The sequence below is a fragment of the Coregonus lavaretus genome (genome assembly GCF_964263955.1).
Source record: "Coregonus lavaretus genome assembly, contig: HAP1_SCAFFOLD_684, whole genome shotgun sequence".
In the NCBI taxonomy this organism is placed as follows: Eukaryota; Metazoa; Chordata; class Actinopteri; order Salmoniformes; family Salmonidae; genus Coregonus; species Coregonus lavaretus.
In genome coordinates, this window is record NW_028162907.1 from 188344 (window position 1) to 214491 (window position 26148).

The 26148-nt window shown below is 42.9% G+C and overlaps 1 protein-coding gene across 1 annotated transcript in view; it reads right to left on the reverse strand.

Annotated features, from left to right (window-relative positions):
* Positions 1–13077: 13077 nt before the first annotated feature.
* The window catches only part of LOC311118704 (gamma-aminobutyric acid receptor subunit gamma-3-like), a gene marked incomplete at both ends in the record, with an annotated part of 48873 nt that continues 35802 nt past the window's right edge, over positions 13078–26148 (reverse strand). Inside the window, 4 exons of the mRNA XM_084193492.1 lie at positions 13078–13389; positions 14212–14420; positions 19563–19715; positions 22071–22208. Of these exons, the coding sequence (XP_084049618.1) occupies positions 13078–13389; positions 14212–14420; positions 19563–19715; positions 22071–22208 (812 nt within the window). The remainder of the gene's footprint in view (positions 13390–14211; positions 14421–19562; positions 19716–22070; positions 22209–26148) is intronic.

A 26148-nucleotide genomic window follows, 5' to 3' on the forward strand; every position in this document is an offset into this window, starting at 1 on the left:
TCAACCCAGAGAATTTCAAGAACTTTGAAAGTTTCTTCAAGTGCAGTCGCAAAAACCATCAAGCGCTATGATGAAACTGGCTTTCATGAGGACCGCCACAGGAATGGAAGACCCAGAGTTACCTCTGCTGCAGAGGATAAGTTCATTAGAGTTACCAGCATCAGAAATTGCAGCCCAAATAAATGCTTCACAGAGTTCAAGTAACAGACACGTCTCAACATCAACTGTTCAGAGGGGGCTGTATGAATCAGGCCTTCATGGTTGAATTGCTGCAAAGAAACCACTACTAAAGGACACCAATCGGAAGAAGAGACTTGCTTGGGCCAAGAAACACAAGCAATGGACATTAGACCGGTGGAAATCTGTCCTTTGGTCTGAGTCCAAATTTGAGATTTTTGGTTCCAACCGCCGTGTCTTTGTGAGACGCATAGTAGGTGAACGGATGATCTCCGCATGTGTAGTTCCCCCATGAAGAATGTGGGAGGAGGTGTGATGGTGTGGGGGTGCTTTGCTGGTGACACTGTCTGTGATTTATTTAGAAATCAAGGCACATTTAACCAGCATGGCTACCACAGCTTTCTGCAGCGACACGTTATCCCATCTGGTTTGCGCTTAGTGGGACTATAATTTGTTTTTCAACAGGACAATGACCCAACACACCTCCAGGCTGTGTAAGGGCTATTTGAAAAAGAAGGAGAGTGATGGAGTGCTGCATCAGATGACCTGGCCTCCACAACCACCTGCCCTCAACCCAACTGAGATGGTTTGGGATGAGTTGGACCACAGAGTAAAGGAGAAGCAGCCAACAAGTGCTCAGCACATGTGGGAACTCCTTCAAGACTGTTGGAAAAGCATTCCAGGTGAAGCTGGTTGAGAGAATGCCAAGAGTGTGCAAAGTTGTCATCAAGGCAAAGGGTGGCTACTTTGAAGAATCTCAAATATAAAATACATTTTGATTTGTTTAACACTTTTTTGGTACTGTAGGTGCTTTCCTTATAGGTACGTATCATATGTAAATATGATCCCTTTGCATTAGTGTCTCTACTTTTGTGTGTGTATTTTGTGTAACTCATGAAACCACTTTTCACTTACCCCAACTACCAGGATACGTAAGTGGCTCAAGGTGATTTTGTTATGGAATTTCAAACCTTTGTGACTGATTTGGTGATTGCATATCAACCATCCAATCAAAGGAGAAAGGAAAGTGGTGACTTCTGATTAGAGTTCACACTTAACTTTATTTGTTCTACTGCTCCTGATAGCAGAAGTAGAGAACATTTCCTACTAGAAATGTACACAGAAAATCTATTGAAAATGCATTCATTGTATTTAACCCCCTATAGTCTATTGACCCCCCCCCCCCCCCCCCCCCCCCACACACAGACAGACAGACAGAGACATTAGGAACTGGTTTAGTGTGTATTAACTACAACAGTAGTAATCTGATACAATTCTGCAGTCTGCACACACACAGATAAAGTCTCATATACTGTATATAGAGATAGCTCTGTGGTTTAGAGTGGGTGAAAAGGAGGTTACAGTAACAGGCTTGGATGCTTGTGTCTTTACGGGAGATTTCCCTGCATGTGCCTCTCCAGTGGAAAATAACTATTGGATCTTGGAGTGAGAGTCCTGCACATTAAGTTTCCCTGTTGGGACAGAACTGCAGGAAAGTTACTACTAAGGCAGAGGGAACAGCCCGCCCTTGGAGCGCCAAACCTTTCAAAAGGATCATCACTTATTTAGACCGCTGAGCGTGTAGTTCACGGGGGACTACTGTCAAGTTTGGCACTGTGAATAATTGTTTCTTGCCGTCGTGAATGCAATACAGTAGTACCTCATCTGAAATGTCTCTCTCTCTACACTGACGTTTTAACCTTCTATTTTGCTTCAAATCTTAATAGTGAACTCCCTGATGACGGACATTTGGCGTTGAGGTTAGGGATGGGGGTCAATTCTTTATAAACAAGGAAGTGCTTTTCAATTAGGAAAGTTGCAATTTTGTGATTGGAATTACAGTTTACTTCCTGAATTGATCAAACTGAAATGGAATTAGCCCCAACCCTGAATGTCATTCAGAGTGTGAATGGGCAAGACAAAATATTTAAGTGCCTTTGAACGGGGTATGGTAGTAGGTGCCACGCACACCGGTTTGAGTGTGTCAAGAACTGCAACGCTGCTGGGTTTTTCATGCTCAACAGTTTCCAGTGTGTATCAAGAATGGTCCACCACCCAAAAGACATCCAGACAACTTGGCACAACTGTGGGAAGCATTGGAGTCAACATGGGCCAGCATCCCTGTGGAACGCTTCGACACCTTGTAGAGTCCATGCCTCGACGAATTGAGACTGTTCTGAAGGCAAAAGGGGGTGCACTAATGTTTTGTACACTCAGTGTATATCTGACCATAGAAACTCTTCAAACCACTCTGAATGCTAATAAACAAACATACAGTACCCAACTGGGAGTTGAATTTGATTCAATCAGTTTGGATTCAATTTTCTCACATCAAGTATGATGCACTTATTCAAACCAATTATAAACTAAGGAGGGAGTATTTTCGTCCTTGATTTGGTATTCATGAAGAAGAACACACCCAGTTCTCAGTCAAACACTTCACTGTAGGGGCTCAGAGTCTATCATACGAGTTAATTCAAAGTAAATCAAGTTTAGTGGCCTTTGTTTTCCATTTGTTTCTAAGGGGAGTTCTACCAGTCTCTATAGCCTTCTGTTCTCCGTGCCGCCCCCCATCTCTCCAAATCCGCAGGTGGTGTCTGTAATTGTCAGTGCCGCTTGGCGATTGGCTAGTCTTCGCTCCACTCGCCACGGGTGTTGGATGATTCAATTTTCACCTTCCGAAGTCTAGCTCGTGGCATTTTAGATCAAAAACACTTGGTTTGAAGAAAGTACATTGCATTGGTTGTGGCTTTGTTTATATGATAAATAAGTCACTTAGTCAGTGGGTGTATCAATTTAATCATCTGATTCCGCTAATTGGCTCTTTTAAGTCCATGAGTTTTTCAGTTTTCAAAGATCACTAATGATCTATGCTCTTTGCTAAATAATCACTTCACACAAGCATGCATGAATTACTACTATAGGTAAACAATACTGCTATGTAAGCTATGTAGATGTTTAACTGGAGTTTCAAATCTGCAGCACCACACTGCTGATCGTTTCAAATAAGTTGTTTTTTTGTCCTTAAAAAAATGTTGCTTTTATCTCAGTGAGACAAACTGGTAAAATTATAAAGAAAAAAAAGAATAATCCTGAAATATTCTGATAGTGTTGTGTTAGATAATAATGTAGAAACAGTCACAATAACCTGAAACCTTGTCCTGCTGTTCACTCTGGTGGCTGTGTGACTAGCAGACTAGCCACACAGTGGTGGAGACAAGACAACCCTTGGTTTATGTCCTATTTCTCTGCCCTATCACCACAGGGCATCTTTGGCTCCTCTCAGCTCCCATGGAAAAACATTACATAGCAGACCCAACATCTCCCAGACTAATGCATTTTTCATTTGTCATTAATATTCATTATTGTCAGCTGTACAGGAACAGGAAGCTCATCATATATCCTTCCCCTTTAATGCCCGGAGCCTGCTACCAACTGGTGTCATAGGTTATAACCTCATGTCTCAGTGTTCCGAATGAAATCTATCAAGGTTTTGGGGATATGTCAAGGATCATTTTCCTTATACAATATTCATTACTTAAAAACAGTTTTTAGGAGTTGGAGATAAACAGACATAAATGAAAATGTATATTATTGACTTTGCAATGACAAAAATCTGGTATCTCTCCACTAAGCAAGCTTTACCATCTATTTTTCCTATCTCCTATCTTCCCATCTTCCTATGTGCCCACGTTGATTCTTTACCTTATGGACTCATAGTGTAAATAGGCCGTTGGTGAGAGAAACTCATCTTTCTGAGTGTCCTGTCTTGGTCAATGTTGATAATGCTGTATACATTTACAGGGAGAGTGTAAACATTTGGAGCAATTTCCCCCCGTGTCATCCTTTCATTTCAATGTAATTTCCCATCGGCTGATTTATGCTGTTTGTCTGTAACTGAAACCGTCCCAGAGTCTCTGCTTTACGACTTTCTCACCACTGCCTCCACCACACCGACTTGAATTATTATGGACTTTATGAACAGGAGGTCATATTTTCATTCCAGATATCACTCGCAATATAATTCAAGAGTTTTATCTGTAGGAGTGAAGTAGAAAGTATTGTACTGTTTATGGGGATGTCTTTGAAAGTATAGTGACCATAAGAGCATTCTGTGACTTTTCTTTATGATCGATCCATCACTCATAGTTTTGATCTCCCAAGACAACCCTCCAAGGCAGGACCTTCAGATGGTCCTTCAAGCTACAATATAAAACACTGTCTAGGAACTGCTCTCCCATCCAATCTACCAAGTTCATTCCACACATATTTTCATAACTGCCAATTCTGTAACAGTTTTTCTCTTAATCTCTTTATTTACTCGTCCCAATCACAGATGAAGATGCAGCTGTCAGTTTGTGCATAAATTGTCATCACCATCAGTAATATAGAGCATCGCTCAGTAGAATGCAATGAATGGCAATTTTGCTGTCGCTTTTCCATGTGTGACTCTTTTCCTGAGATATTTAGAACGGTGTCCATTTTAGGACACCCTCAGCCTCAAGCCGAGTGAGGCAGAGGGTGTCCTAAAATGGACCGTAAAGGAGCTCTACTGAGAAGAAATGCGGGGCTGTATGCATTTATCTTCTCTCAAACCAATCAATATGCCACTGTAACCCAAGGCCATGCTATCGGAAAATTGCCACCGCAAATCACAATACCAGGTAGCAGGAAACTCAACAGAAACTCACTTTATCGTATAGGCGGCAAAACAACACATTACTTCTGTCTGTGCATGGTTTAATCAACATGCCATCAATACCCTCAGGCTACAGACTGAGGATTGAGGTATCTGAAATCCATCCCACTTTAGGCCGGGAATCCGTAGCAATCTACCCTTTGTGTGACCGCACCATCTTGCCTTGCTCTCTGCGACTGGTCTGGGTTCCCATCCTATTTTAGTCTTATTATAGTGTCGCTCTGGAATCTCACCAACCGAACATTTACACAGGTATATCTAAAGGACATGTCACATTTCTACCCTGGAGGGATATTGCGGAAGGTGCAATGTCAGTATTTGTACCATAAAGTGGGGAACAAATAGCCCGGTCCCAGATTTGTTTGTACTGTACTCCTATGACAATTGCTTAACAAATGTTTGGCATGACAATGACCAGGAGTTGGCAATACAGCACACACAGATCTGGGACCAGGCTAGGGAACAGATATGATGTGAAATAACTGCACTCTTATTAATGCAGTAAAAACCTGCTGTGTAGCTCTTTTTACATAATATTGGCGCTGTAAACTACAGTATAAATCAGTGTTGTAGTGACTCTGACTCAAGTTACGATTTTCATGACTCGACTCGGACTCGACCAGTGGTGACTCGGACTTGACCAGTTATCACTTTGTTGTCAGAAAATCTCTCTCTTTTGCATAATTCAACATACTAGCTACAGCAGCAAATGTTGCATAGCTGTATTATCTATTTAGCCTTATAAATATGTCATACTGTAATGAAATGTAAATCTAAAAAAATTGTTGGACAACAACTTTCAGCACTACCAAGGGACTTGTGACTCGACTCGTGACTCGAGTATAAAGGACTCGGACTTGGACTCGAACACTGGGGACTTGGGACTCGACTCGGACTCAAGGTTTAGTGACTTGACTACATCACTGGTATAAATTACTTTCAGCCGAAAACAAATCCAGTCCATTCAACATACTGTAGAGCCAGCCAAGCTTGTCTTTTGATATGTGTCGAATGAGATTTTACACAGGTGACACTCAAGGCAGCTTGATTTGAAAAACGTTGATGATTGCCACGAGACACCAAATTTTACAGGGCAGTGACAAGCAAACAAGTTGATCCTTTATGTATATAGCTAAATATCTATTTTCGGTGCTGATTCTCCTTTGAGCCCCACCACCTGGTGCTGTTGTTTTCATCCAGGCGTCAGAGGCAGATCTCTTGTGGTTTCACAGCTTTGGTAGCATCAGCAGTGCCACTAGAAAAAGGGGAAAAGGAACGAATACATGGCTGATTGGGTTATAAATAGTCTTGACGGGGGTCTCTGCCTCATAAAGGGCCTTTGAAGCACAGAGAAAAGCAGAGTAAAAGCAGTATTCAAAGTCACACAGACATGTCTTATTCTACCTACCAGATATGCTGTAACATTTTTTAAATTAAGAATACAGTAGAGTAGAGATAGACCAAAAATTATAATGTTGTTGTTCTTCCAAGTGAGATCAAGCATGAGAAGCAACAATCCATGAATGCATTTGTTTTATTTTGTTCCTTCAGTTTGAGTATGAATGTGTTCTGGGGTAAGGCTAGCACAGTGTGTCTATTGACTTGCCCATTTTAGATATCTCATTTGCAAACTGAGAGACGTGACCATATTATGAACCTGTGATGTGACACACATAAGCTGTGTGTGTTTAGCTATTTTGTCTGGTTTTATAGGTATCGCCTGTTCTTCTCCCCCTGTCCCCTCTAGGAACCAGCATGCACACAACACACACACACGCACGCACGCACGCACGCACGCACGCACGCACGCACGCACGCACACACACACACACACACATTTGTTTTACTATCAAGCAATTGAATCCCATTCCAAATGTTTTTTTCCCTAAACCTTACCCTAACCTTAACCCCAAATCCCTAATCCTAAACCTAACCCCTAAGCCTAAAATAGCCTTTTTCCTTGTGGGGACCGGAGACATGTCCCTACATTTCCTTGTTTTACTATACTTGTGAGGACTTCTGGTCCCCACAAGGATAGTAAAACTTTTTAAAAAACACACACACACACACTTGGAATGCCCAAATCCAGGAAAGGCCTTTGAGGAAACAGCTGGTCCAAGTGATGATATAGCCTCGGGTCTCCCAACAGATTCCAGAAAACTAACAGGGTGATAGATGCAAGGCTAATGGTTCATTCTTCATCAACACTCTCCCCATTATTGGCATATACAATTTAGAGATGATAATCCTTGTGGGCAGCTAATGTCCTTGGCGATATCAACATACTCCATTTGGCGTGGTTCTCACTAGTTTGGTGTTGGGAGAGGGGCATCTGAATGTTTGCACTGATGCATAGTTTATGTAGTAGGACAGACTATGGCTTGACCCATTGATACCACATACTTTTGTAGTAGATATCAGGCAGATACCACTGAAAACAGTACTGTAAATTGAAGTGCTACCCACAATATTGCCTTTATTGTCAGATCCACACATTGGAGCAAGGTACAATTTTTTGTCACATTTTTCAGATTTGTTTTCATAGAACCTTAGTGTCGACAGTTCAGTCTGGTCAGTCGGTGAATGTCAATGAATGTAGCTAAGCCCAAGGTCAAGATTTCACATACATTCAGTAACTAGTTGACCCACATTGGAGATTGGGGAAAAAAGGAGTCTTCCCATCGAAGCATTAACAATGAATAGTTTTTCCATGTGTGCAGCTCTGTAGTAAGCCTGGGTCAGCTATGGTCCTACATTTCAGACCTGTTGGTGAATTGCAGTGAATGGAGGCCCTAGGTCAAGAATTGGACCTAAAGTCACGTTTGTCAAGAAACAATTGGTCACAATGTTCATCAAGAAGAAGACACATTTTAGAGAAGCCAGAAGGGCCAATGAGAGCCTTTGGAAAGGTTGACCCACACACTAAGGTCAATGACACATTGACAAATGATGAGCCTCAGCCTGCACATTTTTGTGCCGTGTACACAATGTCGTGACGTGACTTGCATTAATGTGATGACTGTTATTTATAGAATCAACTAACTATGTTTAATTGTCACTTGATTAAATTAATCATGTAACAATTAACTCATTAGGAATTTAGGGCACCACGAGATAAGTTGTTTATAGAGTTACCATCTCCCGAATTAAACTCTAAAAGGTCTTTACCTATCACTATGTATAAAACAGTCAACGTATCAATCATTACCTCTTATCAGTCTCATTCTGAACGTCGCAAAAATCCATGAACCTGGTTCCACTTCGGTGAGACTCGGCTTGTCTTCGAATGGAGTGTTCGTTAGAATAGATCCTTCAGATGTACCAACGGTTGTCTGAGAGGGATTGTCCTTCCCACCTCGTGTCTTTAGTAAATGTTCTAGACTGCTTTACATGCCAACTGCAGACTGGTAATGCTACGGTCTAGAGAGTTTCTTCTTCTTGTGTAGAGATTGAGAGTTTCAGAGTTTCTCACCATTTCGAACGCATGGACTAACGTCTCACGTTTTCTGGTCTTCTGGTCTAACCATTTTAAGCAGTGTATCTTCCTGGTCTAACCATTTTAAACATGCAGTCGCCACTCTCACGTTTTCTGGTCTGTAGTGTGTCAGCCATTTTAAGCCGTGTAGCCACAGCTTCACGCTTCCTGGTCTAGTGTGAATTTCGTCACGAGGGGTTTTATACTTGAGTAGAAAAGGGGGCGTTTCATAATGTTTGTGCTCATCTGGGCATGGCCACTAACTGAGAACAAGTCAATATGGAAAACAATCATCTCATCTAGAATGCTAAAATCACATTGTTATCTTCACAAAAGTATTATTATACTTAATCATTCGTTTTATACAACAATTAGATGCAAACCTCATAACTGGGAAGTGTACACCCCCAGAGATACAGTTATGTTGTTTCACCATCTTTAATGACATCACAACATAGTAACAAATTCGACATGGTTGTTCTTTAAGTCCCCACCAACCATTTCCCACATGCTTTGTGTTAGAAATATTATGCACTTTTGGATGTTGGAGTTTTGGCGGGAAAAATCTCTGTGTTATCAAAGGGGTCCTTTCTCCCAATACTTCATGGCAAGGAAGAGAAAGTCTGTACGTAATTTATGACCAGTTGTTAAGTAATAAAACTGGCCAACTTTATTTCTGTTTTGGGGCAGTTATGCTTTAAACATTTGTGTTTTCATTATGCCATGTCAAAGTTGGAGTAAACCCAGCCTCTTTTTTTCCAACAGGCAAAGGGCCACTCAAACCACAGCTATAGTGGCCATTTGGGTATCCAGGTACACTCAGGAAACAGAAGGTTGTAAAGAGGAACCTATTTAGACCTACTGTATCTAGACAACCTAGCTACACGACTGCTTCTGAATGTCACCTATTCCATCATTTCCACAAAGTCCTGTAGGACAGTGGTTCCCAAACTGTGGGGCGCGCGAGGGGTCATCAGGGGGGGGGCGTGGAACTCAGTCCGGCTTTAAACTTACTCTTGAAAGTTGTAATAGTAGAATGCACAAGGTGCAATGTCGAAATTGGGTAGTGCATCATCAGTTCCTCTTGTCATGCTAGTCATTGCACACCTTAGAGAGCTATTTATAACTTGTCAGAAATGTCCAGATCAACTAGCCCATGTCAACTAAATTTAATTTATTTACGTTTTGTAGCCCATAGATATTGTTGTAATTTTTTTGTCATTCAAATATCACATGAATACACATTAGACATGGCAAAATGTATAGAATTGCAAGAAAATTAGCTATAAAAGTGCAAAATGTTCTTTGCACCCCATGACAAACATTTTTGAATTGGAGGAAATAAGCTTTAAACCTGCAAAATTCTCTCCACCAGCAAGAGGGGTGTGAACAGTTTGTGTCATGAACAGTGCTTGTGCCCATAGAAATAGACGTGGCGTGTGTGCACGCTGTAGGAGACACAGTAAAGATATGGAGGTGGGATTGGCTCTATACTCCAGCATTTTGGATTTGAGCTCAAATGTTTCATATGAGGCAACAGTACAGAATGTCACCTTTTATTTTCATACATATCTGTTTAACCATTTATAAAGCAGGAAAGCACTTAACACAGGGTAGACAACCCTGGTCCTGGAGTGCCGCAGGCACTTCATGTTTTTGACTTAACCGACCTGGAAGACCAGGTGTGTTGAATTTAGGCAGTCATTGAACTGATCAATTAGCTCAGTTGGTCATGTGTGGTGCCTAGTTGGAATAAAATCCTGGAGTACCTGCGGCACTCTAGGAACAGGGTTGGCTACCACTGACTTAATGTATCTAGTCCCCCCCCATGTGAAGAAGTCATAAGTATTTGGACAAATTCACTTATGGTGTAATTAAGTATGACTCAGGGCCACTTATTCCCATCTAACATGATCATGGATTGTCATAATCCTTTTGGGAGAACAGCCAGGCATATGCACAGTTTTTGTTGTGCCCTTCATTTACTGCTAATTATAATTACAAATCGGTTATATGAGCAAAAAACGATAGACCAATGTATTTATTTTTTATTGAGTGTGCCTTCAGCCCTGTTTCTGGTTTTTAAGTATGTAAATTCCTCATGTTTTTCTTGCTTTTCATGGGTTATGATTCATTGCTTGGGAACAATAAATATTTGTGATCCATATGGGTAGTCAGATTTTCTACTGAATGTATTAAAGTCACAATGGACTGGAACAAAATCTGTATGCAATGATGTATAAACTATTATTAATATGTATGTATATGGCTGTATGTCACAACGCAGGGCAGCAGAAGCATCTGTCAGAGCCTGCTGTTCCAGTAGAATCTCCCTATGTGGACTAGGAAGTCCCCAGTTAGTCTCCAGATCCAGCTTTAAAGGTCCATCGCAGCCATTTTGATCTTAATATCAAATCATTTCTGGGTGACAATTAAGTACCTTACTGTTTTCAATTAAAATGGTCAAAAAGAAACAAAAATATCTTCTTAGCAAAGGGCCATTTCTCAAGCAATAATTTTGCTAGGACTGTCTGGGAGTGGTTTGAGTAGGGAGGGGAAAACTGAAATAAACTGTTATTGGCAGAGAGGTTTCAAAATCTCTTTCTTAGTGGTCTTTTAACTAATTTACCGCATGGTGATGTCACCATTGAAGGCCAAAACTCCATCCCACTAAAGCAGGCAGAAATATCAGGCAGTCTTTTCAAACAGCTTTTACACTAAAAGGGAATTATCATTACTTTTTTTTTTACAATTTACCAGTATTATTCCAACCTCATATTGTGGAAATATATATAAAACACAGGAAAATCACATTTGTGACTGCACTGGACCTTTAACACCCTCACAACCTCCATCATCTCATACCCCTACTCACACAAACACCCCAGGATTTCCTGTCCAGGTGTCCTATGTCTCAGAAAATTGTATGCATGACTGAGTTAATTTGTTAAGTACTGTATGTGAGCATGTTTATACACAGCACAGGTTTGAAGTGGGCTATCAAATCCACGTCAGAGACAAAACCATTCCTACATTTTGAAATATATTTATATCTAAATAACTCTTCAGTGTGTATGTAAGTAAGATCATAGTTTGCAAATGATTCAAATGACCTACATATGAATGCAAGCACCTACACACACGCACCTACACACACGCACACACACACACACACACTCCAGACCTTGAGCAAAGACAGTTTTATTAATTTAAGCAATACCACAGACTGAATTCTCTAAAAAGCATTGCTGTACCTAGACAGTGGTTCTCTCAGATCTGCTGTAACAAAAGGGTGCGTTCCATAAGACTTATAAAATAGTGTTTGATTTATTGTAAATACATTATATCAAACTAAGACACTTATAAAGTGCAATTATTTGTACTGTTATACAGAGTTGAAAACCACTATTTGTTGTTGGTCTAAAGTATGATATACATTCAACTATGAAAATAGCATGAAAACATCTCTCACATACACTTTCTCTTAAAACATAGAATATAGGATACTACCATACTTCTAAGAAACACCAGTGTTACTTACAGTACAGTAAATACAACTATTTTTAACTCCAAAAACACACCTTTCACAATTCTTTGTGATGTTGTTGTCTGTTTTGGTACAACAGCTACTGTATGATATAAAATGAATTATACATGTTCTTGCTCAAGAAAATAGCAATAGTGTTGCTGGAGAGAAACCATACATTTTTTATTAGTACTGTACTGAATACTAGCACAATATATACAGTACTGTATTGGCCCAAATGCTACCCTGGCCCTCAGCCTATGGTGTATTGTAGGCCTGCTGTATGGAGATAGATTTATGTTCACATTTTGTAAATTAATTTTTTTTTTTTTAGCAGAAATCCATCTCCATACTACTTTAGTTTGAAACCTTACCATGCCTTGTCCCGTCATATGAGATCCATTTGACACGTGGATTGTCCTCAGACAATTGATTTAATTATCAAATAATCTATTAATACCCTCTGGAAAACTCTATATGTTACAAAAGAAAACTTTATTAGATACATTATTTTACAAAAGTAGTATTTTCATCTATAAATTATTATGTTATGGTGTGTTGTAAGGTATACTATGCATTTTCTTGTTGTATATCACCCTTGGTAGAAAACGTTATTCAAATGTTTATGATATAAATGTCTATTAATCTAAACTAAATCAATGTTATCAATGACCTAATACTTAAGATCCTGTTGATGGCTAAGATAAAGAATATTGAGTTTCTATATATTTCAAATGGCTTGCAATGACAATGCAACTAACTAAGAAATACAAAGCAACAATATAATAATTTCATAGTGTAGTCCACCCTAGCTTTTCATTGTTTTTTAATAAACAGTATAGCATGCGTTGAAATGATAACCTATGTAGGGAAAACTCCAAAGCTTCTAGTTGAATGTGGAACAACCTAAGTGGGAAAAACTCCAAAGCTTGTAGTCCCCTTATTGCACCTCTGTATAGGTGATAACCCCTTCCTGAAGAAGGCACTGTGGATGCTTCATTATCTCTTATCTGGCTAGCATCCTGGTGTTAGGGTCTGACAGCTGTCTATCGGTTGGCTATACTAACCCACCAACCAATTAAGTGTCAACGTGCACAAAGCTGCCACTGAGTGACTTCTTTTATCTTGTGATGTCTCCTCTTCCCATATGAGTCTTTCCATATTTGTCCAAGCGAATTCTATCAACTCCAACTGAAACTGCTAAAGGTAGAGATAAGAGACCCAGTAGACGATGTTGAACAGGAGGAACGACGTAGGGAAGAAGACTCTCGAGTAGGCGTCCAGCTCCTTAATGTCGACATGGATGCGTCCTTTCCTCCACCCTCCCCCCTTGCACTCCTCGTAACAGCAGAAGAAGCTCTGGCAGTCCTTCCCGTCCAGACACTCGTACACGTCCTCGTAGTCCTGCCAGTACGAGTAGTTGTTGTTCAACGGAACCACGGTCGTGGGGGACCCGGGCCCCATGTCTAGCATCGAGTAGGTCTGTGGGAGGGGACAGAGGAAGGCCATCTCCTTAAATGTGTAAGCGATAGAGGGAGAGAGAGAGAGAGAGTGAGGGGGGGTTAGGGCAAGAAATGTGGGGAGGGGACAGAGGAAGGAAGGCCTCATAATTAGATACTGAGATGAAGAGAGGGAGAGAGAGGCAACAGGGAGGGAGGGAGGGAGGGGGGGGGACAACAAAAGCCAGACAGGAGACAAGAAATACATGCAAGACAGATGGAAAGATGAAAAGAGACAGAGAGAAAGAGAGCTGATACGTTGTGAGTGGAGCTGTGCTGTCATGCATTAAAGCTCCGCAGCGGGCCGTGTCCTCCCACACCCAGCAGGACACTGTCACAGCCCAGGCAGGCAATGAGATAGAACCCCTCGGCTTAGTGCTCTACCTAAGCTGGGACTCACTCACTCGCTTGACAGCATTACAAGACATGACATGATGACATGACACGCTATGACACGGCATTTACCAAATACACTGTGTGACCGGTCAGCAGTGCAAGAGGATGGATATATGAAGGATGGTGGATGGACCAGACCTCAACCCTCATCGGGGGGCAACCGCCCAATTTGTTACCATGCAGGCCAGAGCCACTGACTGTACTACTATCGCAGCCCCATGCACAGAGTGACTGATGCAAGAGGGTGGAGATATGAAGGATGGACTAGACCTCCACCCACTGAGACCATAATCACTACCATGGCTAGAACTATTGACTGTGATAACACAAACAACCTCGGTCCATTTCTGTAACAGCATTACACTGCATCGAGAAAGGTTACACCATTACATCGTATGGAGGAAAGGTACACCATTACATCGTATGGAGGAAAGCTCACCAGTCTCTTCGTCTTGTTTGTCTTGTTGTAGTGGGGCTTCTGTGTCCTGTAGGCGTAGTAGTTTTGGATGGCGTACTCCATCATGGCCGCAAAGACGAACAAGAAGCACACGGTGACGAAGAGATCCATGGCCGTCACATAGGAGACTCTGGGTAGGGAGGTCCTGGCCACTGTACTAAGGGTGGTCATTGTCAACACAGTGGTGATACCTGAAAGGACAAAGTCAGTGTCATAACACAGATTTTTCACCTAGTTGGCTCAGGGATTCGAATTAGCAACCATTCGGTTACTGGCCCAATGCTCTTAACCGCTAGGCTACCTGCCACCCCTTACTAACTGTTTGATATCTCGCTTGGCAAAACTGCAGCAATAGTTTTCTGTGGCAATAGTATGAATATATTTTGCAAAGATGCTTTTAAGATATTTGATCAATTACCGACGGTAGTTTGTGTTTCTATGTAGTTCTAACTTTAGAAATAAATGGACGTTTACATCAATACATTGTCAGTGCTTAAATATACTGAACAAAAAATATAAACGCAACATGCAACAATTTCAAAGATTTTACTGAGTTACATTTCATATAATGAAATCAGTCAATTTAAATACATTAAATTGGCCCTAATCTATGGATTTCACATGACTCGGCAGAGGTGCAGCCATAGGTGGGCCTGGGAGGGCATAGGCCCACCCATTTGGCAGCCAGGCCCACCCAATGGAGAGCCACAAAAGGACTTTATTACAGACAGAAATACTCATCAGCAGTCCCCCTCAGACAATCCCGCAGGTGAAGAAGCCGGATGTGGAGGTCCTGGACTGGCGTGGTTACAAATGGTCTGCGGTTGTGAGGCCGGTTGGACGTACTGCCAAATTCTCTAAAATGACGTTGGAGGCAGCTTATGGTAGAGAAATTAACATTCAATTATATGGTGGACATTTCTGCAGTCAGCATGCTATTTGCACGCTCCCTCAAAACTTGAGACATAAATTATGTGCACATTTAAAAGTGGCCTTTTATTCTCCCCAGCACAAGGTGCACCTGTGTAATGACCATGCTGTTTAATCAGCTTCTTGATATGCCACACCTGTCAGGTGGATGGATTATCTTGGCAAAGGAGAAATGCTCACTAACATTTTGTGCACAACATTTGAGAGAAATAAGCTTTTTGTGCGTATGGAACATTTCTGGGATATTTCAGCTCATGAAACATGGGATCAACACTTTACATGTTGCATTTATATTTTTGTTCAGTGTGTATATTGAAAAGTGAGCTGAATGTACCCACTGAGATTTTGCATGTATAGACACTTTGATATAAAGTGCTGGGTGTCACGTCTCCTCCCGTTGCTCCCCTCCGGCGCTCTGATTCGCCGATCTACTGAGCCACCGGTCTGAGCGCACCACCTCGGCAACACCGGAATGGAAACCCAACGCACCCTAATCAACTCCAGCGCACCTGCACCTCATCTCATCACCACCCCTATATATCCCTGGACTGTTCAGTGTTGTGATGATTGTTAGTGTCTTGTCGCGTACTCGCTCTTTGTTGTTCTCTTGCTCAGTGTTAAGTAAACCTTTACGTTGTTGATTCCTGCGTCTGCGTCCTGCCTCTTCGTATCCTCAGTACTCGTCACAGCTGGGTGTGATACGCACACACACTCATATCCACACACACACACACACCCCCCCTATATACACACACGCAGGCAGGCATGCACGTACAGTGGGGGGAAAAAAATAATTGTCAGCCACCAATTGTGCAAGTTCTCCCACTTAAAAAGATGAGAGAGGCCTGTAATTTTCATCATAGGTACACGTCAACTATGACAGACAAAATGAGAGAAAAAATCCAGAAAATCACATTGTAGTATTTTTAATGAATTTATTTGAAAATTATGGTGGAAAATAAGTATTTGGTCAATAACAAAAGTTTCTCAATACTTTGTTATATACCCTTTGTTGGCAATGACACAGGTCAAACGTTTTCTGTAAGTCTTCACAAGGTTTTCACACACTGTTGCTGGTATTTTGGCCCATTCCTCCATGCAGATCTCCTCTAGAGCAGTGCTGTTTTGGGGCTGTCGCTGGGCAACACAGACTTTCAACTCCCTCCAAAGATTTTCTATGGGGTTGAGATCTGGAGACTGGCTAGGCCACTCCAGGACCTTGAAATGCTTCTTACGAAGCCACTCCTTCGTTGCCCGGGCGGTGTGTTTGGGATCATTGTCATGCTGAAAGACCCAGCCACGTTTCATCTTCAATGCCCTTGCTGATGGAAGGAGGTTTTCACTCAAAATCTCACGATACATGGCCCCATTCATTCTTTCCTTTACACGGATCAGTCGTCCTGGTCCCTTTGCAGAAAAACAGCCCCAAAGCATGATGTTTCCACCCCCATGCTTCACAGTAGGTATGGTGTTCTTTGGATGCAACTCAGCATTCTTTGTCCTCCAAACACGACGAGTTGAGTTTTTACCAAAAAGTTCTATTTTGGTTTCATCTGACCATATGACATTCTCCCAATCCTCTTCTGGATCATCCAAATGCACTCTAGCAAACTTCAGACGGGCCTGGACATGTACTGGCTTAAGCAGGGGGACACGTCTGGCACTGCAGGATTTGAGTCCCTGGCGGCGTAGTGTGTTACTGATGGTAGGCTTTGTTACTTTGGTCCCAGCTCTCTGCAGGTCATTCACTAGGTCCCCCCGTGTGGTTCTGGGATTTTTGCTCACCGTTCTTGTGATCATTTTGACCCCACGGGGTGAGATCTTGCGTGGAGCCCCAGATCAAGGGAGATTATCAGTGGTCTTGTATGTCTTCCATTTCCTAATAATTGCACCCACAGTTGATTTCTTCAAACCAAGCTGCTTACCTATTGCAGATTCAGTCTTCCCAGCCTGGTGCAGGTCTACAATTTTGTTTCTGGTGTCCTTTGACAGCTCTTTGGTCTTGGCCATAGTGGAGTTTGGAGTGTGACTGTTTGAGGTTGTGGACAGGTGTCTTTTATACTGATAACAAGTTCAAACAGGTGCCATTAATACAGGTAACGAGTGGAGGACAGAGGAGCCTCTTAAAGAAGAAGTTACAGGTCTGTGAGAGCCAGAAATCTTGCTTGTTTGTAGGTGACCAAATACTTATTTTCCACCATAATTTGCAAATAAATTCATTAAAAATCCTACAATGTGATTTTCAGGATTTTTTTTCCTCAATTTGTCTGTCATAGTTGACGTGTACCTATGATGAAAATTATAGGCCTCTCTCATCTTATTAAGTGGGAGAACTTGCACAATTGGTGGCTGACTAAATACTTTTTTCCCCCACTGTACGCACCCGCACAAACACACACACACACACACACACACACACACTGTCTCTCTCGCTCTTTTATGCACATCACCAGGAACCTCTCATTTGATGACTGAATGTGGTGCTGTTTTCTAGCAGTTACCATGGAGACAAGAAGGCCCATCTATTTCGAGCTGATATTTCATACTCAATCCCCCCTTCCTTCCTTCAGACTCTGCTGGCCACGGTGATTACCTTCACCTATTTCCCTTTCCTTCTATACATACCTCGGCACTTAGTCAGCAGAGTTCCTTCATAACCTTCAAACAGGCAAGGTGTAAGAGCAACTTTAACTGGTTCCTCCAAATAAAATGGCAAAAATTAAATACATGTGAAACGGTATGCGATGTAAAAACACAAAATACAACAGAAAATAATACAGACACAAATAATGCATGTAGAAAGATGTCAATACACCTACACTACATTAGGGACACAAAGACCGATAGATGTAATATGAACAGACACAACACACAGAAAATAATACAGGCACAAAGAACATTGTACAAAGATATCAGTCTACAGTGCTGTCGTGACAGAGAGAGAGAGAGAGAGAGAGAGAGAGAGAGAGAGAGAGAGAGAGAGAGAGAGAGAGAAAGAGAAAAAAGAAAGAGAAAAATAGAGAGAAAATAAAGGAAGAAAGAAAGAGAGAGAGAGCGAGAGAGAGAGAGAGAAAGAAAATAAAGAAAGAAAGACAAAGAAAGTGAGAAAGGGGAGAGCGGTCACACTGTATGAGTCACTGAACTGAGCATCCCCATCCCTTCCTGTCATTACTCCCTGTCAGGTATAGCCTGATAGTCATTACCATCTCTGGTGGCCCTTGGGAACCTGACTCTTTGGGAATGTCACCCAGTACACCCCCCCCCCCCCCCCCCCCCCCCCCCCCCCCCACACTACACCCTCAGGGGCACCTGCATGTCAGCACCTGCCTCCTCCTTAGCCCCCTACCACCATCACCCCCCACTCTGACATCTCTCCTGCTCTTTGCAGTCAAAGCCCATTTTCCTTATCACTCCTCTTTCTTTTCAACCCGCTATTGATCAGCGGGGAGGCCGGAAAAGCAACGCTGCGCTTTTGTGCCCCAGAATAGACACTGAATGACTTCTTTTGTCAACGGGAATGGGATATTTATCTTTACTCTTACATTTAGCATCCTTACCTGTTAGCTAGGAGAAAGACAAACATGTTTCCGGGCTTATCTTTGTTTTGTGTCGTAACAGGTGTCAAGACTGTCGAGCGAGACTATTCAATGTGATCGTGGTGGTTCGAGGATGGTTTGGTGATGAAACGGACTCGTTAATACACTTTAGGCTTTGACTTGTTTATCCACCATTGTAAATGCCATTTGTTGTCACTTAGTTAAAGGCCATGTATAACGCTAATACTGTAATTTGGACTAAATGTTATACATTTGATCTTGAAGACAAAAACTTCCTGGTCAAGGTCCACTACAAGAGCTGCCTGGAGGAATTGAATCGTACTTACCGCAAAGTTCAACTCAAACTCCAAATCACCTTCAACAACATAATCCAGACGAATGCACATGCACTAATGGAAAGCATGCATTGGGGAAAAATCCTAAATGAATTACAAACGTAAAACAAAAGGTGATTGTTAAGCCTTGATCAATTACAAGCACATCGCATAAACAAAATAAAACGGTACAAGAATCTTAAAGGCAGAACATAACATTGCATAAACACATGCAGATTGTTCTCTAGTCTAAACAATAAAATATAGATTTTTCAAGCAATCTTCCATTGTGGTACCAAGAGTTGGTGGCCATCTTTTCATATTCTGTGTACTTTCAACAAACCAGCTAGACTCAGACCTATTTTTTTCCTTTCAGAATAAGACATGCAGAGGTAGTCATTTCTTTCTGTACACATACAGTACACTACATAAACACTGGTGGAGCAGGTTTGATTGAACCCTTGGGGTTCTTCATCTACTTATTATCATATCAGTGTGTATCCTGTCAAATGGTATTCTTCAGATCAGGTACCTAGTGCTGTTCTGGCGGGGGCGGCATCACTATTGATCCAGAAGGAAACCCAGGAGAGCACCACGGTGAGAATACAGGGGATGTAGGTCTGGATGGTGAAATAACCCATTCTCCTGCTCAGGTCAAAGTACACCGTCATGACCACATAATCACCTGGGAGAGGGGGATAAAGAGGGGGGATGTATATGGAGAGAGGGGCGAGGAGGAAGAGGGAGCGATTAGAGAGGGAGGGAGGGGGAGAGGGAGGGGGAAAGAGAGGGGGAGTGAGGGAGAAAGAGAGAGATTGAGGGAAAATCAGAGTGTCAGGTGGAACAAGAACAAGCCAGCATAGGGAGGGAGAGAGGGGTGGAGGGAGGGAAAGAAAAAGAGAGAGAGAGAATCATGAGAGATAGCATCAGGTGGAACCACAGAACAAGGCTTCAGGCATTCTACTTTGGTGGGTTTTGAAGAGGGATGCTGTAACAATAAAAAAGATGGAGGCAGTTATAACAGCGGTAGAAGTCCCTGATGGCATGGGGACTGTCCACTCGCCGCTGTCCTCATTACCACGCTTCAGCACAATACCTATCCATTTCATGCTGGATGAAAAACAACAAGAAGAAATGTAACGCTTTATGTTTTTCCGAGTTTGTTGAGATGTATATTAATTACATGCTATTTTTAGCTGCAGGAGCTAGCTAGCTAATCATCATGCAGCATGATGCAAGCTGGGAGTCAAGAAAAAGTGAAAACAAGATGAGAAACTGTGGCTTTCATGAGTTCTCCACTCAGAACTTGTACTTGTATCACAGTTCACCATACGTAGAATACATCATTTATTGGATCACCTGACTTTTCAAGACAAGACCTCAAGACTTTCTTTTCAATATGGAGATGAAATCATTGTTCTCCAAAACTAATATAGTACAGCATGAACAATGTCACCTATGACATTTGAGAATAGGGTCAATATGGGTTAATTACAGCTTGAGAATTCATACATTAGATCAATTTATCGGCCCCTTAAAACGCTGCTACATTAATCTTCAATGCTGTCATGAATGCATTAAAAATGTATTGCGAAGTAATTCCAGCGAGCACCACTCATTAGTATAATTAGATACCTGTTTGTAAAACACAACCTTAGTCGCAAGGAATGATTGTTGGAAATAAATCGACGTAGAATTCAGTATTAAAACCAAACCACATCCTAGGCCTCTGAAAATCATTTAAGTGAATAATTAAATCTTTTGAATCTTTAATCCAGATGGTTTATATAAAAATATGTTTGCCTTTATACCGGAGGGGACTACTGATGAGCTTCAAGCAGTCTACAGAGAAACAATATGTTAAATGTCACATTGAATTAGAAAGTCAGGTGCATGTACTTTCATTGTGCCCTTTGCACTGTTTTATTACACAGTGAATGATAAAGGCAACATCTACTCCCTGAGTACTACTCTTAAGTCTACTACAAAAGTACTACTCTTAAGTCTACTACCAAAGTACTGCTCCTATGTCTACTACCAAAGTAATACTCCTAAGTCTACTACCAAAGTACTACTCTTAAGTCTACTACCAAAGTACTGCTCCTAAGTCTACTACCAAAGTAATACTCCTAAGTCTACTACCTAAGTATTACTCCTACGTCTACTACCTAAGTACTACTCCTGAGTCTACTACCAAAGTACTACTCCTAAGTCTACTGTGGTCCTCTGTAGCTCAGCTGGTAGAGCACGGCGCTTGTAATGCCAGGGTAGTGGGTTCGATCCCCGGGACCACCCATACATAAAAATGTATGCACGCATGACTGTAAGTCGCTTTGGATAAAAGCGTCTGCCAAATGGCTTATTATTATGACCAAAGTACTACTCCTAAGTCTACTACCTAAGTACTACTCCTAAGTCTACTACCAAAGTACTACTCCTAAGTCTACTACCAGAGTACTACTCCTAAGTCTACTACCAAAGTACTACTCCTAAGTCTACTACCAAAGTACTACTCCTAAGTCTACTACCAGAGTACTATTCCTAAGTGCAATTTCAACCTGTTTTCTGTCCTGCCAAATGCTGTCTTTGTCATTTCCATGGTACAATAATACTACATAACTTGACTATCTTCCAAGAGAAGCTATTGTCTTTACTCTCTGGCAATATCTTGCAAAACTGGCAAAGCAATTGTCTTTGCAATGCAATAGCTTACAATGACTGGAAAAGCAATTCACTTAAGCTGGAGTGGTGGCACCACACCTCAAGACACCAGCTGGTAATGCCTGCTGTCTCCCACTGCTAACAGACACGAGAATATGACAGATCATTTACAGTTTTATTTATTTTTAAACAGCCAAAAATACAACTTTGTCCTTTTTCCTTGGAATTTTTATGAGTCAATATCTAATAATTCAGAGAGAACTTGGATGGAGAACACAGGAGCCAGCGAAGGGCTGTGATGAGGATTTACTTTATTGGTTGTGAAGAACACAAGGTCAGCTGTTTGGGTATTAAATGTATGATAATTAATTTACTGTACCTGCTGTTGTTTTGAGGACGTCTGTGGTATTCCGCAGGCCCATGAAGTCAAACTGGTAGAGGCGCCAGTACTTCTGGTCTGAGGTTTCGATGGAGTTCCTTTTCCATTTGTAAATCATTTCATCCTTGGGGTAACCATCTGTAAGTAAAGTAAATACACAGTGACCCTGTGATCCTATGGTAGCATTTCATTCTAATGAAATATGATTTATGCTCCAATCTGACAAATACATGTTTTATTGTTTGAGGGGTCTTATTGGACATATTCCTATGTATGTATTATAAAACCTTATGTATTATAAAACCTACTAATTGCATACTGTTAAATAAACTTAAATACAGGAACAGCACACAGACGCACATGCGCACGGGTGCGCACACACACACACACACACATAGTATAGAGTAGAGCACCACTAGACTGTTAAAAAGTAAACAACAGAGCCATAGTAAAGTGCTGTAAAAGGGGAAGCAAAGGTACACAACAGAGTGTAATAGGAGGCGTTGAGTTACTGTGAGAGAGCGTTGTGTTGATGCTAGAGTTGACCTTCACGTTTCACAGAAGTGCGTGTGAGCCTGTGAAATCTAATTTGAAAGCCATGCAATGGAAATGAATCACTTCATTGTGCTCTGATGATTTCAAGCAGGTGAACTGTATCCCATTAACATGTTATCATAAGGTGTGTATCATACACACACAAAGCGACAATGTTATTCACATCAGCGAAAGCTACAACAAAGGGAAGCTGGTGAGATGATGTGGAGTGTATGTCAATATTTTAGAAACTATTATGCCATGACATAGTGAAAGAACAATCCAATAACGAGGAGGCAGAAAGGTACGTTTAGGCTAGGGCTCAGCTGCAAGTTTGGGCTGAGTATCAGGGTTTGGCTCTGGAGTTGGCACTTCCTCCTAAAGGCATAGTGTCCAGGGCATCCAGGCCAGTGAGGGAGGTTGCAGCAAAGGGGGCTGCTGCTTCATGGCCCCGCAGCTGATCCACATGGCCGCGGTGCACTTGACCGTCAGGCGTCCAAGTCCTGTAAGAGACAGGTCCAGTGGCTTCTTCCACGACTGCAAGGACCTACCTAGGGCGTCCAGAGTAGCTCCTCATGTACACAGACTCGACGGGTAGAAAATGCCTTAAATGATCATGGCCCCTGTCTGCATCATCCTCCACATGTCACTTACCAAGTCCGGGTGCAGCCAATCTAAAGCAGTTGTCAATCGCCTGCTCGGCTGGACTCTTCCCAGTAGAGGCCGTCGTAACATGCTGAGACAGCAGGAACCTTGACAGTCAGGTCTGCCAGTCACCCACTGAGATCATAGACAAAGCCTCCTTGGTTGTCTGAGCCATGCGTACAGCTTGGCCATTGGAGGATGGATGATATGGGGCTGTGGTGATGTGTCTGATTCAGTTTCGCCCAGCAAACTCCTTAAACTCAGCAGAAGTGAAGGCAGCTCCATTGTCTGACACCAGGACGTCACACAACCCATGAGTGGCAAACAGCAAATGGAGGGTGCTTATTACAGCAGCAAAGGGCATCAAGATAACCATGGCTACTTCCAGGCATTTTGAATGGGAATCCACTATAATGAGAAAAGTATTTCCTTTGAATGGCCCAGCAAAGTCTATATGAAGTCGAGAACATTTCTTTGTTGTCCACTTCCATGGGTGCAAGGTGGCCTTGGGTGGAGCATGTTCTGATTTGCCTTTTGTTTACAATTATGAAAATTACATCTCTGCACAATTTTTGACGGAGCAGGGCTGAAATACCGCTTCAAACATGCCACTATATGTTCAGAACTCTTTGCAGTGGGAAGGGCCAGATCGAGTAGAGAACACTGAACAAAAATATAAACGGAACGTGCAACAATTTCAAAGATTTTACTGAGTTACAGCTCATATAAGGAAATTAGTCAATTGAAATAAATAAATTAGGCCCTAATCTATGGATTTCAAATGACTGGGAATACAGATATGCATCTGTTGTTCACAGATACCTTTAAAAAAAGGTAGGGGTGTCACAATCGTCGTAATGAGTGGACCAAGGCGCAGCGTGAAATGCGTACATCTTTTATTGAGTACTATTAACAATAACAAAACAACAAAACGAAACGTGAAGTCCTCGGTCATAAACACAAACCTACACGGAACAAGATCCCACAAAAGACTGTCACGCCCTGGCTCTGGGGACTCTTATATGTTGAGCCAGGGTGTTAGTTTATATGTGTAGTGTCTATGTTTTGTTTTCTATGTGTTCTTTTCTAGATCGTGTGTTTCTGTGTTGGCCGGGGTGGTTCCCAATCGGAGGCAGCTGTGTCTTGTTGTCTCTGATTGGGAACCATACTTAGGCAGCCTGTTGTGCACTTGTCATTTGTGGGATCTTGTTCCGTGTAGGTTTGTGTTTATGACCGAGGACTTCACGTTTCGTTTTGTTGTTTTGTTGTATTGTGCAAAGTACGCATTTCACGCTGCGCCTTGGTCCAATCATTACGACGATCGTGACAGAAGATCCCACCATACAAGGACCAAGCAGCGTGTGCAGGAGCAAACGCCGGGTAAGGAGCTGGAGAGGTTGGCGATGGCCCAGGTGGGCCAATGGTGGTCCTGGGAGGACATGTTCGCGGGCAAAGGGCCATGGGCTAAAGTTAAAGCCCTGGCGAGAGAGGAGGTACGGCGCCAACAGTGTCGTCGTCGGACAGGCGAGAGGCAACCCCAATAATTTTTTTTGGGGGGGGCACACAGCATGGACGACGGGGCTGCAGGAGGCAGCTACAGGGCGAGTTTGTGGACTAGGAGAGGAGGCCACCAGGTTACGGGGGCCATTGGTCAGGAGGGAGAAGGAGAGTGTGGAGGCACGGCGAGAGGAACTGAGTAGGCAGCAGAGGGAGCGGAGGTTTATGAGGAAACCCAGTCCCGCTCCTCGCACCAAGCAAGTGGTGTGTGTCACCAGTCCGGTCCGGCCCGTTCCTGATTCTCGCACAAGGCCAGTGGTGTGTGTTCCCAGTACGATCAGGCCCGTTCCTGTTCCCCGCACCAAGCCTGTGGTGCGCGTCGCCAGCCCGGCCCGGCCTGTTCCTGCTCCCCGCACCAAGCCTGTGGTGCGCGTCGCCAGCCCGGCCCGGCCTGTTCCTGCCCCTCGCACCAAGCCTGTGGTGCGCGTCGCCAGCCCGGCCCGGCCTGTTCCTGCCCCTCGCACCAAGCCTGTGGTGCGCGTCGCCAGCCCGGCCCGATCCTGCTCCCCGCACCAAGCCAGTGGTGCGCGTCTTCAGCCCGGTCCGGCCCGTTCCTGCTCCCCGCACCAAGCCAGTGGTGCGCGTCGCCAGCCCGGTCCGGCCCGTCCCTGCTCCCCGCACCAAGCCTGTGGTGCGCGTCGTCAGTCCGGCACAGCCCGTGCCTGTTTCACCGGTGCCTGGTCAGGTACCGGTCAGCTGCTCCACACCGGATCCTAAGCAATCCGCTCCACCTATGTCCAGCTCCAGCCAGCGGGACCAGACCAGGGGCGCTAGGGGGGGGTAGTTAGAGGGTTGTGGTCACGCCCGGTCGCAGTCCGCGCCTTTGGGGGAACTGTCACGCCCTGGCTCTGGGGACTCTTATATGTTGAGCCAGGGTGTTAGTTTATATGTGTAGTGTCTATGTTTTCTTTTCTATGTTTTCTTTTCTAGATCGTGTGGAGGCAGCTGTGTCTTGTTGTCTCTGATTGGGAACCATACTTAGGCAGCCTGTTGTGCACTTCTCATTTGTGGGATCTTGTTCCGTGTAGGTTTGTGTTTATGACCGAGGACTTCACGTTTCGTTTTGTTGTTTTGTTGTATTGTGCAAAGTACGCATTAAAAGATGTATGCATTTCACGCTGCGCCTTGGTCCAATCATTACGACGATCGTGACAAAGACAAGTGCACAACAGGCTGCCTAAGTATGGTTCCCAATCAGAGACAACGAGCCACAGCTGTCTCTAATTGGGAACCACCCCGGCCAACATAGAAACACATAAACTAGAACAAGAACATATAACCTAACACCCAGAAACTAACACATAGAAACTAACACCCTGGCTCAACATATAAAAGTCCCCAG